Raw genomic sequence first — 14,880 nt, 5'->3', positions numbered from 1 at the left:
GTTTTACTTCTTCTGTAAACAGTGGTCTTATATTTAACTATTCAAATATATATAGGTAACAGGATTATTTTTGTTATAAAATTTTAATACCACACTTTGGACAAGTGTAAGTAAATGCATCTCATTGTGGCATTTATTTTGCCGTGTGATATCAGTATTTGATTGAAATGTGATAAAGGAGTGGTGTGTTGATAGATTATATATAATCACATCTTTTCTAAAATGTAATAAGATAAGTGTGATAATAGACAATTTTTATAGTAGTGTATGCACTATTTCATTTTTCGTCTGTACCCAAAGAATATGTAAAGAGTAGAGGTTTTAGGATGACTGATAGCATCACTTCATTTTCAAAATTCTTTTAATCCGTTAATCAACCTTTTTAAAAGAGTTTCCTGAGTCATACCTACAAAGTGGTAGTAAAAAATAAGAGAGTTTGATTGACGCCTAAAAGCATCGGCAATGGGACGAATGATGCGGTGACACGCCCGATACTTAGTCGGGCGGTGGCCTTAAGGTCGGGATGATCATCGCATGCGTCCGGACGATGGTTTTCGGATTTTATTTTACTACCTCTCCACAATAAAATTAAGAGTCACATTTTGTCATTTCGGTATGTCCCACAATAAGAGTCGTATTTCACTTTTACCAAAAATGTAAGTAAGTCTCACATTCCACTAACACATTTCGCTCACATTCTATTATAAAACCAATATAAGGGCATCCGCAATGGGGCGGACGATGCATCGTCCGCCACTGCAGCATCGCGGACGATGCGCGGAGGATACCCATCGTCCGTCGCATCGTCCGCCACTGTGGAGCGACGCGGACGATGGGTCACGGACGATACGACGCATTTCCGTTTTTTTTTTTAATTTTATTAAATTTTCAAAATAGAAGTAAAATGCTTAGGGTGTCGCTTAGGGCGGGCTATAGTCCGCCCCACTGCAGGTGGAATAGGAGGATGATAAAATGCTGACGTGGCGGTGCATAGGGCGTCGCTTAGGGCGTCCCATTGTGGATGCCCTAAAATAAGAGTAGTGATTTAGACACATAATGTCTCTATAACATAATACCCTTATGTATATTTTGATGTAATACATTTTATACTATGACTAATTTGCTCTAATGCTATTTTAACATCAAATTAATTATCCTTGTCCAAATTCCTACTCTTCTACGCTTGATTATGACTCATCAAATTAGGAATTTTAATTAAGTATATAAGTGATTGAAATTAATTTTAGTTTTTTTTTTAATACTAGTGATGTTTAGAATATTTATTTAAGGACATAATTTGTGACATATATTGAGTTTTTTTTTATATATATAAAACTAATAAGTCTTCCACACTTTGATAATTGGTTGAACATTTGATGTGATTAGCGATATCTCCAAGAGGAAATTATATGAGTATTAATGACTTAATAGTTTAAATAAAATATCAATTCAATTATTTCTTTATTTAATATTTTAATTTATTTCATATATATTAAAAAGTTATGCAGTTAGAATTTTCTCATTTTCTTTTATGAAAATTAGACCTCATTAACTCAATCCACTATATGCAACAAATTACTAAAGTATATTTTTAAGTATTCTACTACTAACTTATTTCATGATATGGTAAATGCTTTAGAAAAATATACTACTAAACATTAACTATACATATTAAAAATATTAAATGAATGAGTTAAAATATGTAATTAACTATTTTTTTGTTTTTGAAGTTCGACGTACGTTCCAAAAAAATTAAAGTTTGAAAAATAGGAAACTAAAATAAAATATTGAAATTCTTATAATGAAAATCATAAACTCAATTAGTGCTATGATACTGTATCAAATTTAAATTTGTAACATGATATACTGGATTGAGTTAAGAATTCTAATATTTATTAATATAAAGATAAAATATTAAATATATTGTCCTAAAATACTGAATAGATTAGGTATTCGGTCGGTTCGGTTAATAACCGAACCGACATGTCGGTTAACCGACCCCAAAATTCCATCAAAAAACAAACCGGAACCGAACCGATCTTCGGTTCAGTTACTTAATTAACCGACTCGGTTAGAACCGGTCGGTTATTGGTTATAACCGAACTAACCGAATCGGTTAAAATTTAAAATACTTTTTTTCAATAATAAGTGAAGATTATTCTATTTTTTACATACTAATTCTTAAGCACTTTATTAACTTTAAGAGATCTTATTTTTAAAATAATGTTTAGACACTTGACTTTTAGATATTTGATAGTGACACAAATTAAAATTTGACTTTTTTTTACATTGCAATATGACTTATGAGACTTTAACAAAATTTGGAAGTAAATTACAACTTCTTCTATTGTGACAAAATTTTGAAGTAAATTTCAATTTCTTCTATTGTGACACAATTTGAAAGTAAATTACAATTTCTTCTATTGTTAATTAAAAATATAATAAAAATTAAAATTATTTATGGTTTTAACTTTTAACTTGTTATCTATTATTATTATTATTATTATTATTATTATTATTATTATTATTATTATTATTATTATTATTATTATTATTATTATTATTATACTCCTATTTACAAGTAATACATATATTGTTTAGGCTCTTTAATAGCCTTAAACTTTAAATGATCTAGAATTTGAAAATCTTTCTCTAATAATAAGTGAAAGGTTATCTTATTTTTAAAATAGTAGTATTGCTTAAGCTCTTGTTAACTTTGAGAGATCTTATTTATAAAAATATATTTAGAAAATTTATTGAATTTGAGATATTATAAGTATAAGTAACTGATAGTACACAAATTAAAATAGACTTTTTTGACATTACAAATTTGCAATATGAGACTTTGACAAAATTTGGAAGTAAATTACGGATTCTTCTATTTTGACAAAGTTTAAAAGTAAATTACAATTTCTTTTATTATTAATTAAAAATATAATTGAAATTAAAATTGTTTATGGTTTTAACTTTTAACTTTTCATCTACTATTATAATAATAATTATTATTATTATAATAATAATAATAATTATTATAATAATAATAATTATTATTATTAGTATTATTAGTATTATTATTAGTAGTAGCAGTAGTAGTAGTGGTGGTAGTGGTAGTAGTAGTGGTAGTGGTAGTGGTAGTATACTCCTATTCACAAGTAATAATAAGTGAAGGGTTATTCTATATTTAACATAGTAATGCTTAAGCACTTTATTGACTTTGAGATATAAATTTGTAAGTATAATACTATAATTGCTAGTGACATAAATTAAAATGGATTTTTTTGACATTGCAATACGAGACTTTGACAAAATTTAGATATAAATTACAATTTCTTCCATTATGACAAAGTTTGAAAGTAAATTATAATTTCTTCTAATATCAAATAAACATATAATTGAAATTAAAATTGAATTTAATTCGGGTATCGGTTATAACCGATAACAGACTTAGAGCAAAAACGTATAACCGGTACCGAAAACGTCGGTTATCGGTTAGCCGCTAACCTATAGATGTCGTTACATCTTCATCCACTTTTTTCTCTATTAAGTTACTCCCTCCGTTTTTTCATAGTTGAGTCATTATTTTATTTTAGGAAGTTTCTTTATAGTTGAGTCATTTCTATATATAGTAGTAATTTTTTTCTCTCTCTTACTTTTTCTCTCTACTTTATTCACTTTATACTTTATTCTCTCTACTTTTTCCTCACTCTTACTTTATTTATTCATTCATTTATTTAACACACTCAACATTCATTTCTAAAATTCCGTGTCAAAAAATTCCGCCTCAACTATGAAGAAACGGAGGGAGTATTTTTTTTCTCTATTAAGTTACATTCAAATTCCCTTGTAAGTATTCATGTAAAATCATTATAATCCAACAGTGATAACGAATCAGCTGGCTCACTTAATCTGCTATATTTTCGAAATAAGAGTATTTCTTTTTCAAAATACCATTAACATCCACTTGTATTGCTATGGTACAATATTAAATACTACATCCATTATAAAAATAGTACTTCCTCTATCCCATTAGAAATGCTACGTTTTCCTTTTTGGGTTGTCTCACTAAAAATGAAACATTTCCTAAAATGGAAACATCACTCTCTCTACTTTTCCCTTTCTCTTACTTTACTCTCTATTCACTAACTCACAAAACAACACTTGCATAAAATCTTGTGTCGGAAACCAAATGTTTCATATTTATTGGGACGGAGGGAGTATAAACTTTGAGAACGACATAAGTTTTAATACGAAATCAGTAATATATGAGAGAAATAGAAAGAAAAAGTTATTATAATATTATTATTGTAAAATAAGACCTACCTCATAATAAAGAAAAATTTGCCAAAATAAAAATATACTAATTTTGTGAAACGGACTAAAATTGAAAAATTAAACTATTGATTTAGGACAGAGGGAGGAGTATTAAAGTACGAGGTAATAGGTATTCACCCTCCTTATATTTATTATACTCCCCCGTTCCTGAAGAGTATGCACTATTTCCTTTTTCGTCTGTCCCCAAAGAATATGAACATCTCAATTTTAAAAACTCTCTTCTTTCTAATGAGATGTGACCCATTCTCCACTAACAATACTTCAAAAACTTTCTCTATCTATCTCTCTTACTTTACCAATAATGCATTAAAACTATGCTCATTGAGGATAGAGAGAGTATATAGTATATTTGGTAGAGTTTATTATACCCCCACCGTCCCAAGGAAGATAACCCCTTCCTTGGGCAACACGTGATTTTATGCAGTTTTGGTTTGTATATTAGGTGGAGAGAATAAAGTAAAGAGAGAGAATAAAGTAGAGATAGAAGAATTTCTATTTTTAGTACTGGGTCATCTTGGGACAAACTAAAAAGGAAAGTCGGTTATCTTTGGTGGGACGGAGGGAGTACTATATAAGAGCATCTATAGTGGTTCGGAAGTCTCGGCAGACATCCCTACAGACATCCCAAAAACACCTCATGCCACGTCATAAGGACCTCCCACTGCACAATGACGGACATTCCGACAGATATCCACAATAATAAAAATTCACAAATTCACCAAATTAAACAATTTACGGGATTAAAATTTCGACGCAAATACGGAAAAATGCAACGATTTTTTTTAAAAAAAGCAAACATATTTAAATTTAAAAAAGTACATAGTTCAAAAAAAAAACATCCCAACAAAAAACGATTCAAACAAAGTACATGTTATGCCTTGAATCCCGACGGTATGATATGTTTTTGTTTTAAGTCTTCATTTCGACGATAATACATGTGTTGGAGTTTTTTTAAAAATCGTATATATAGAGTTTGCAACAAGCTATATATATATAGAGTTTGCAACAAGCTGTATATATAGAGTTCAAAAAAAAAAAATCAAAAAATCAGGACGTCCGTCAGGACCCCGCAATGGCGGACGTCCCCGGAATGCCACGGAACTCTAGTGTCCTGTCCGCGTACATCCGGCACGCCGGTCGGACTTCTGCTGGGAAATCCGTCGCTGCGGATGCTCTAAGCAACACTAATGAAGGTTTTAAGCAAATACTAATGACAATAATGCTCTCTCTAGGCATGCAGATTTCTCAATCTTTTACTCCAATATTTATAAAAGACATTATACATGACTTGACACATTCAACTCAACCTATTTCCAGGCACCACTCTCTACCTACGTATACAAAAGGATTTTCATGATATCAAAGGAGGAGGATTAAACTTAAACATAAACCGAAAAATGTTCAAGGTCATTGAGGATGTGGAAGATTGACGACATTTTCTGCAGTAAAGGTTTCTTCGGGTCCGTGGCTGCAGTGAACATAGAAGAGAAATTTAAACCATCTCTCAAAATGAAAGAAACGTCGGAGAAGTTTAGATCTAAATTTACATCACCTGAGGTAGCTCAAGGCAGACATCCTGTAGAGGCAGGTAAATACCAATATGTGCAATCCTATTGTATAGAAAAACGCAAAGGTTCTCGCATACCTGAAAGATTGAATGTCAGTTGGGATAAGGTGATATTCAAGTTACGTCACCTTAGACAAAGGGGCATCAGGAATACTACTGGATTAATAATGCAAATAAGTTCTTGTAAACATGAGGCAAAAAAATTCAGTGCTGGAGATAAAAGATTACTTGTTTTTCTCAATGTATAATACTCTAAGATATGATTAAGAAAAAAATTGCACTCTATTTCAGTTTGTATCCCAAACAGCAAGCAGTGATCTCTATAAATTGAGCAAGGTAATTCAGTCAGGCAACACCCGAACAGACATGAGAACCAGAATTTGACTAACCAGAGTTGCATTAAATATTTCAAAAAGAAAGGGAAGCATACTTGTTTCCAAGAAGAAACCGTCCACTGCTAAGGGTAATTTTGTCCCTCAAGCCTAGTTCCTTGTACCTCTGATCTCTTTCCTGTTTTTCCATTATCATGAAAAGTATCAAAAGAAAATCAGTTAGGATATAGATCAAAAAACAGGTGCAGAAAGCACTTACTGTAACTCATATAGCTAGAGCTTTGATTTTATTATGCCAACATAAACAAAATAATGCTAAGTCTTTAAGAGTGCATATAAATCATACTTCAAATTATAAGATGTGGAAAAGTCCGGAAAAATAAAATTCAATTTCAATAACCTGCAATAAATTTGAAAAAACATGTAGAAGACCATATATTTTTAGGAAACGAAAAGAATAGGGAAGCATTCCGAAAGAGTAGAAGAATACACTGCAAAGAAAATGTGAATTAGATTCAAAGATGACCCACCTTTTTTGAAAACGCTGCAAAGGGATTAATATCGTCCTCGTATATTTTCTTATACTTTGATTCAACATCAGAACTAAAACCACCCTCCAGATCTTCAGCATACTGAAAATGAGTGCACAGATGATTTAAGATATGTACAAGTGCCTTGAAATATAATGTAGCATTTTAAGGTCAGCACCTTCTTTGATCCTCTAGACACAACTTTCTCAGAATTATAATCCTGAACATAGCGTATTTTCCCATAGAGTTTGACATTATCTGCCTTTGTTTTTTCGAGCTCGATGGTAAGGCTTCCTATCTTCTCATTCAGTATTCTTATTTCCTGGGGACCAAGTTAAGTAAACACTTTCAATAGCAGAAAAGAAAACTGAAAGAGTACCAGAATCATGTTCCAGACTTCCAGTCCCTGTTAGAATAAAAAAGGTCAGAGAATGTAGACCTCTTCAGTCTCCCGCAAACGTGCCCGAAATCGATCACGCTGGTTGCATATCACCTTAAGCATAGAGCTTTGGTCTAAATCAGCAGGAGCACGCCTTTGTTCTGCATTCTGTCCCATGAAGCATTTTAGCAGAAAATTTTGAAACATAATGGCCACCGATTTTACATGCTTTCATATTAGGATCGCATGAAGTCACATACAAATCCTTACTAAATTGAGCTCTTGCAGTTAAGAAAGATTCATCTACGAAAGAGCTTCAGTTTGTGACCATTATTACAACCCTCCCACATCCTATTAGGAATTTATTGCCTATCCCCATATGACATGAATGTCAAAACCTATGCATATGTCATACCAAAATACTATAACTGTTAAATTAAATAAAATATTTAAAATAGTTAGTTTCATAATAAAAATAAATTTTGAATACAGGACTCTCTTACCTTGTTCAGAACCAAGTGTCAGCACATTTAATAATGATTCACTCTTCAACTTTCTAAGAAGGAAAACAATGTTTCCTTAGTGTACCAAAACTGACTTCATTGTTCCAAGTTATAACATCAGCATATGAAATCTTTTCTGGTTTTCTAGTACATAATAATATGTAGAATACAACAATCAACCAGAATTTTATACAGACTCAGTGAGAAACAAAGTTAGCTCACCCCCAGAAAAAGTTCTGACAATTGGGGATACAAAGTAGTGGATATATTTGACGCCTTGAAATATCAATCATCCAAAGCAAATACACAAGCACCTAGAATAACACAACTCACCTCGACTTGATTTGTCCCTCCAGATTCCGACAGGTCCCAGTCATTGAAGAAGCTGCCTTTTTTATCATTGGAACTGTAACCCTGCATTGAAGTAGTTAATCAAATTACTTGGTGGTGATGACCTACTAATGTTGTCACTGTGGTACACCAAAATTATTAAGACACTGGCAAGACAATCCCAATCCCTAGATAAGCAACAGACAATGGAAACATGTAGATATACTTTAATGGGGAATAAAAATCAAACATATAGTTATAGATTCCAGCAGTGCAAGTCCAGAAGAAGAACTGGGAAAAATAACTAACCTTTAGAATATCATCTTCAAGTTTTTGGATAAGCCTTTGTTGTTCATCAATCTGTGTTGTTAAGTCTTTAATCTTAATTTCAGCTGCTTCCAGTAAAGAGGACTTTTCGGCAATTTTGACCTAAGAGTAAAGAGACAACGAAGCCAAATTGATCTTTAAAAACTTGTATACATACTCCCTGAATAAAATAAAAAGAAATTAGAAAAAAGAAAGAACCAAACTGGTTTTGACCGAATTATTTGGCTTGCCATTAGGGGAAAAATGATTTATATATTTTAATTTAGCCCATGGAAATGTATTAATTGCTGGTTCCTGGTTTAACAGGACCATCCAGTCTAATTTAAACCTCAATTTTCATTTAATCTGTTTCTCCTGGGAACTTCATCTCATGGTCAGTTTGCCAGAGAAATAGTAACAGATATCATGTCCTCAGAATGTACCTTATACTGAGTCACTTCGTGCTCCATTTTCCGATTCTTGTCTAGGAGTAATGACTCCAATTTGCTCATTTCTTCCCCGCTAGTAGCTGTTTCCCAATCCTCGGCTTCAATTGAATTATAGCCAACAGCCTAAGAATATTACAATGGTCGGTCAACTCCAAAATCAATTTAGTAAACATGGTCATACTTTCAGAACAATCTTCTATATAAATTTTTAGGTATAAGAAGTTATGAAACTAAGCTCATAATTAGGACTGCCGTCACAACCCATTTCATTTTGATAAAGGCTTGGACAATACCAAAATTTATTGTTCACTTGGTCTAGAGAAGAAATCGTGATGTATAAAATAAGGTTAAATTTTTTCAAAGAGTGACCCACTAAAAGGTGTAATAATCTGTAATGAAACAGAATAGGTAGAGAAGTCTGAGAAAAATATTCACATGCTACATTCAGTGTTGTTAGGGGAGTGGGGCACTCTGGGTCAATTAGGTGAAATCCGGAACGGGCACACTATGAATTGGGGAGCACTAGTGTTTCATGTGTTTGAATTTGTATTTATGTAGGCTAGTATAAATGAGTATAGCAGACTAATATTAATGGAGGTGGTGCCAGCCAGTTAGAGAGAGAGAGAGACTGAGAGAGATCTGTCACCATGCCCCCTGCATCTTACTCACCCCAGCCCCCTCCGGCCTTGCATCGCCGCCCAGCACCCCAGGAGCACGTTTAACTACACTGGCTACATTTGGAGAAGCCAAAATTTGGATAGTTGTAATACACCTTGACAAATACACTTCTATACCTTCATGGTTCCCATATTGTTCTTTATGTTAATAGTTCAATATTACCCAGTCCCAGCCTAACAACCAATCAAGACTTCATCAATGTACTCTAATTTTACTCAGTCGAAGCACAGAAGTTAATGTTAGATTTCCCCAGAGTTTCATATCACCTGCAAAATTTTTACTTTCTTCCGCAAATCCTCAACTAGTTTTTCAGTTGGTCGTGTTTGAATCTCCTTTTTCAATTCCTCAAGTTCAAGTTCCTGCACATGTTTTACAAGTAAGAGACCGATGAATATGAATTAAAGATATGTCTAGGGAAGATAACTTGAAGCATTTGCAAGGACAAATGGAAAGAAAAAAATGTCAAGCAGAAATCACAGGTAATTGGAGTATAACTTGTATTTTATTTAAAAATGTTCAATAATGGAACCCCCACCTATTGGATGGGGGAAGAAGCGTCTTACCGCATGAGTTGCGCTTCATTGTCAAATCAAATGAGAGAGCAGGATTGTCAATGACAATATTAGTTCTACTGTAAAGATAGACTATGTCAGGAATATAATTGGACTCGAGCAAGATTGTAGATAGAAGGATTGAAAACATGATCTCCTCTTAGTGATAAATAAGATAAGTGGCAATTCATTGAATTTTAATGCTGGTCATAAGTTATAATATCTGACACCCTAACTTGGCTTAAATATGTAACAATCAAAATTTCTAGTATGCATGAGCAACCACAATCAATGTTGTCAAAGCAGTATGACTTGCTAAGCTAAATTAGCTAATAGTCAGATAGAAGATAATTTTTGCTTGCTTAGGAATCTAACCGGTCTTAATTGAAATTTTAAGACTTCACTTTCTTCCGTTTCTATGTACCCGGTAAAACATAGCTCCATGACTTTAGTTTAAAACACTTCATACTCGTAAAACGCTGTTGTAATCACCTTTTCATTGAGCAAAGCCTTCAACTTCTTCAGCTCATTTAAATTTTGTTCTCGTTCATTTGATAGTGTTGTCTCAATAGTGTGTAGTTCCGTATTCAGCTCAGAGATTATCCTTTCCTTTGCACTAAGAGAATTCTCAAGAACGGTGTTTGCATCTGAACTATCACTGCAGCACAGTCACCGATGTAATCAAAACAAAATACATGACACAGAAAAGGTCATCTCGAAGTCCTAGAATGAAGAAGAAAATGAGAATAAACAAAATTAAGCCAGCATTTAACAAGCTCCCCTCCATCCATAGTGATACGGATGATCACTTGGATCATTTTCAAGCATAGGTTCATAGAAATAGTGTTACCAACTTTTATCCTTAATTAGACAACAATATAAATAATTGACCCATCTAACTGTGTCGTACGAGCTAGAGGGTACATGAAAAAATGCCTATCACATATGATTTAATTCCCCCATGAATCAGTTACAAAGACAAGCCTTCCCTTCCCCTAAAAGAAACAAAAAGGATAAGCACACCCTCAATTTTTTTAAGAAACGTCGTATTTTCCTTATACATGACCTGTCAGCACCAGTTACATGCTCAAAAGTCTCAATGCCAGTACTCCAGATATTTCACAAAGATACTAGTTTTCACTCAACTTCAGCTATTGCTTATGGATCCAGTACTTTTGATGTATTTTTTACTCATTCCTTACCACTAAAAGAAGTTAGTCAATTAACACAAAAGATGGAAGCTAATATTTTGCAATTCGTTGACTTCCGAGTTGCAGTCAGAAACACACAGAAAATTCCATATGAGAAAATTCCTTATGTATCCATTACACCAAATATGAACCTTCTCTTATGTTCGCTCTCTTCATTAGCTGATTGTAGCTGTGACCGCAGAAGCCCCTGTTAGCAATCAAGAGGAAGTATCAATTAGCATTGTCCAAATTTGAAAGTTAGAAAGATCAAAGGAAGCTCACTATAGTACAAGATATTTCACAGTTGACAGGAAAAAGTTAAAGAGATGTTTTAAATAATCTCTAATTAATTTTCTTGATTCTATATCTGGGTCTATACAAATAATACCCAGCACTAAGGAACACCAATAATCACCACCATTTCTAACAATGGAACTCTGAAGATATGTAAAATTTTCTGATCTTATGTAAAACTGCATTTCAGCTCAAAAATGACAGGTAAAACTTTCGTCTGATATTATCTCATTGTCACAGAAAGTGGTATACTAGCAAAGGTCATTGTTGAAGTACCAAGAAAGAGAACAGCCTATTCATTAGCGATGACATTTTAAGGCATACGGCTCTACAAATTCAGGAAAGAAAGCATCTCACAAACATAAGAATGTGGGCTCACCTTTTCTCTCTCAAGACTTAAAAGACGAGTCTGAGCTTCTTCAACTTCATTCATCAAAAGATTAACTTCTGATTGTTTTGTAGCCCCATCTTCATCTGTGTTTAAGTAAATATTGAGTTACACAAATCAGGTAATATAATAATTAGATTATTATATGCTTACTTGTATGTGGATGTAATCATGTAATGTTGAAAGGAAGACAAAGATCTTTACAAGCATTCTGACCTGATTGGGCACGAAGCTCAAATAACTGGCTCTGAGCAAATTCATGAAGTTTCCGCATAGTGGAAACACTTTCTTGAGCTTGGCGCAATTGATCTTGTAACATCCGTTCCCTGAATTATTACAAAAAACGGCATTCAAACTATGAGAAGGTATATAACATGGAAGGTTGTCTTCAGAATAAGGAAATAAAGAATTTCCCCCATGATGTGATATTTCCTCTTACCACCTTTTCTAAGAAATGTACACTACAGTATACCTTCTTATACTAAGACACGGGAGCTCAAAGTCAGACATCACCAGAGCTTATAGAAATATAGTACCTTTCTTTTAGAACTTCCATAGTTTTCTGATTCTCTTCGGCCAAATTGCGTTGCTTAATCTCAACAATTTCTTTCACTTTTTCCTCCATCTTCAAGATCAAGAGATATAAAGCATAAATGAGCAAATAAAAAAAGTTTATGAAATCCACCCAAAGGCACTGAGTACATACACCTATGAGTATTCCCTCCATCTAGGAGGGGGGGGGGGTCAAGGGAGTTGGTGGTGTTTCCGTGAGATGGAAAATTTGAATCTCTTAAGATAAGATTAATGTACATCTAATGTCCATAAGCCATTATATGCCATTCTTAAATGCAAAATCCCATTATGATCTATGACTCAAACATCATTTCTTTGTTGTACCAGCATTGAAACTTCCCAACTCCTAGTTACCTACAGTAAGAGCTTATTTCCTTGAAGAATGAAAGGAATAATTCAGGATAAACCCAGCGGTACGTTGGTAACTTCCGCAAGTCCAAAGAGATCCAACTACTGCAGCAGGATAAAATTCTGTGCAAGTACCATTGCTAACACCAAGGGGCTACAAAATACTGAACACATAAATATATAGTGACCTGTTGTTCTAACTGACGGGTGCGCTCTTCTAGTCTTCTTATTGTTGCTTGTTGGTTTTTCAGGTGAGTTGATTCAGTGCGGAATTCCTCAAGTTCAACCTTCATCTTTCTGTTTTCAGACTCCAGTTCAAACAATTTGGCATCCTTCTCCTGTGCAAGGAGAAGAAACAGCGTCAAACAGAAATTAGGACATAATTATGAAATATTAAAAACTCATGAGGTTTTTTATAGCAACATCAGAGAGAGAAGTGGATGTAGATTGAATAGACATGGACTGCCTGATTTACTGTAACTTAAAATATAGAGAATTCATACAAAAAACGCATGTAAGTTCAGTCTCAAAACTCAAGTTTCATATGTGAATTACTAATCAATTCCACTCGTCGCTTGAGTCTTGATAGGCCAATTTGGACCCAAAGAATATGGATTCAAACTAAAGAAATTGATCCAATAAAAACTAAGAAAATATGTCCTAAGTGTTACCATTTTTCAAAAATTCAAATACAAATATCATGTGTCATTAAGAGCATAACTTATATTACTTCATGACACAAAGAAAGTATACCCCGTGCTCGGATCAGGATAAAGCATCAGTTTATAGGTACTTACTGCAACTGAATTAAGAACTGGGTAAGGGTCTGGTGCTTCATAAAGTTTCTGGTAAATGCTAAGAAAAGCATTTTCCCCAAATTTAGCTCTCTTGGTAAGTTTATCAACCTCCTCTTGATAACCCTTAAGTAATGAATTGAACAATGCCAACTTCTCTTCATTTGAAGCCTTCTTGAAGTCTGTTACAAATCAATTTTCAAATGGTCATCAATAATTCAGTAAATACTAAGTAGTCTGTTAAAAGTGGACGAGAATACCTCTAGTGCTCTCGGCAAGCTTCCTACGGTTCTTCTGACTGTTTTCCTGGTTCTCTGCAATTCTAAGCCCCTGTTCATCCAAGATGGTCCTTTCTTTCTCTAAATCAAAATCTGAAAGAATCAACAGAGTACGTTGGAATATGAATAATCACACGCCAAATATCTTTTCAAAAGTTCCCTCGCTTGACAAATGCAGATATTTATTCCCAGAATCACACAGCTGATGCTGTGAATGCTGCAACACCACACGGGAGATCAAAACGGAATTGAGGATATCAAAGTGAATTATGAGCTGGATCAGCTCGAAAGTGTTTTCATGAATCAAAGTTTTAGAGAGAGGTCCAATCCAACCCTTGAATTTAAGTTAAGGATAGTATAACTATATTTCCTGGTTTATGCTTTCTGATACATTTGCATTAGCTAGAATTAGGAAATGGAGAACTAGTACAAACTCAAGGGGATAATTAGGAAACGAAATTAGGTCGATAAAATTAAATACCTTTCCAGAAAGTAGCAACAGCGGATACAGGGGCAGAGGTCGATGATGTGTTTGGCTTTTCTCTCTCTGATCCACCTCCTCCTCCACCTTGCAGACCTTCCATTACTGATTACTGATCTCTCAATGCCAGCTGATCGCCCTCTTTCTTCCTCTTCCACTTCGCAGACCTCTTCTATTACTGATCTCAGTGCACTCAAAACCTCAACGCCCTCGGAGAATGGGCGAGATTAAAACCCCAATTCATTTCATATATACGAAACCAAGGATTTAGATCTACAAATTTTCGATTTGAAAGCTCAACTACAAGAAGAGAGAGACAGAGAGAGGGATAGATAAGTTGGTTAATGAAAATTGGAAAGTGTTGGGCCGCATGTTGGTTGGAAGAGAATGGTATTGGGCGGCCTTTATTTAAAATCATGGAAATTATAAAAGTAGGCCCACCTTCTAACCCTTTCCACCTATTTTTCATTATATTTTTTAAAATCCATATCAAGAGTAACTATTATTATAATTATAAATATATGATTAACAGGTTAAGCTCTAAATTAAATTATGGCAGAACTCTTATTTGTAGTAG

At 33.6% G+C, this 14,880-nt stretch overlaps 1 protein-coding gene across 1 annotated transcript; it reads right to left on the bottom strand.

Annotated features, from left to right (window-relative positions):
- Positions 1-5,540: 5,540 nt before the first annotated feature.
- Positions 5,541-14,674, bottom strand: LOC125196076 (protein CASP-like). The gene is made up of 19 exons (XM_048094438.2): positions 14,304-14,674; positions 13,805-13,915; positions 13,548-13,726; positions 12,939-13,088; positions 12,366-12,454; positions 12,046-12,155; positions 11,821-11,915; positions 11,300-11,355; positions 10,450-10,615; positions 9,673-9,765; positions 8,723-8,851; positions 8,283-8,402; positions 7,977-8,057; positions 7,201-7,308; positions 6,940-7,083; positions 6,762-6,863; positions 6,330-6,409; positions 5,885-5,977; positions 5,541-5,800 (listed from the first exon to the last, which is right to left on the bottom strand). The coding sequence occupies exons 1-19, from the start codon at positions 14,404-14,406 to the stop codon at positions 5,740-5,742; spliced, it is 2,070 nt and encodes a 689-aa protein (XP_047950395.1). The 5' UTR covers positions 14,407-14,674; the 3' UTR covers positions 5,541-5,739.
- Between the last annotated feature and the right edge of the window lie 206 nt (positions 14,675-14,880).

This window comes from Salvia hispanica, chromosome 4, assembly GCF_029641045.1.
Source record: "Salvia hispanica isolate PSC_SH4W2 chromosome 4, Shi_PSC_v1, whole genome shotgun sequence".
In the NCBI taxonomy this organism is placed as follows: domain Eukaryota; kingdom Viridiplantae; phylum Streptophyta; class Magnoliopsida; order Lamiales; family Lamiaceae; genus Salvia; species Salvia hispanica.
The sequence above is the reverse complement of the archived record's forward strand: the minus strand, read 5'-3'. Positions and strand labels throughout refer to the sequence as shown.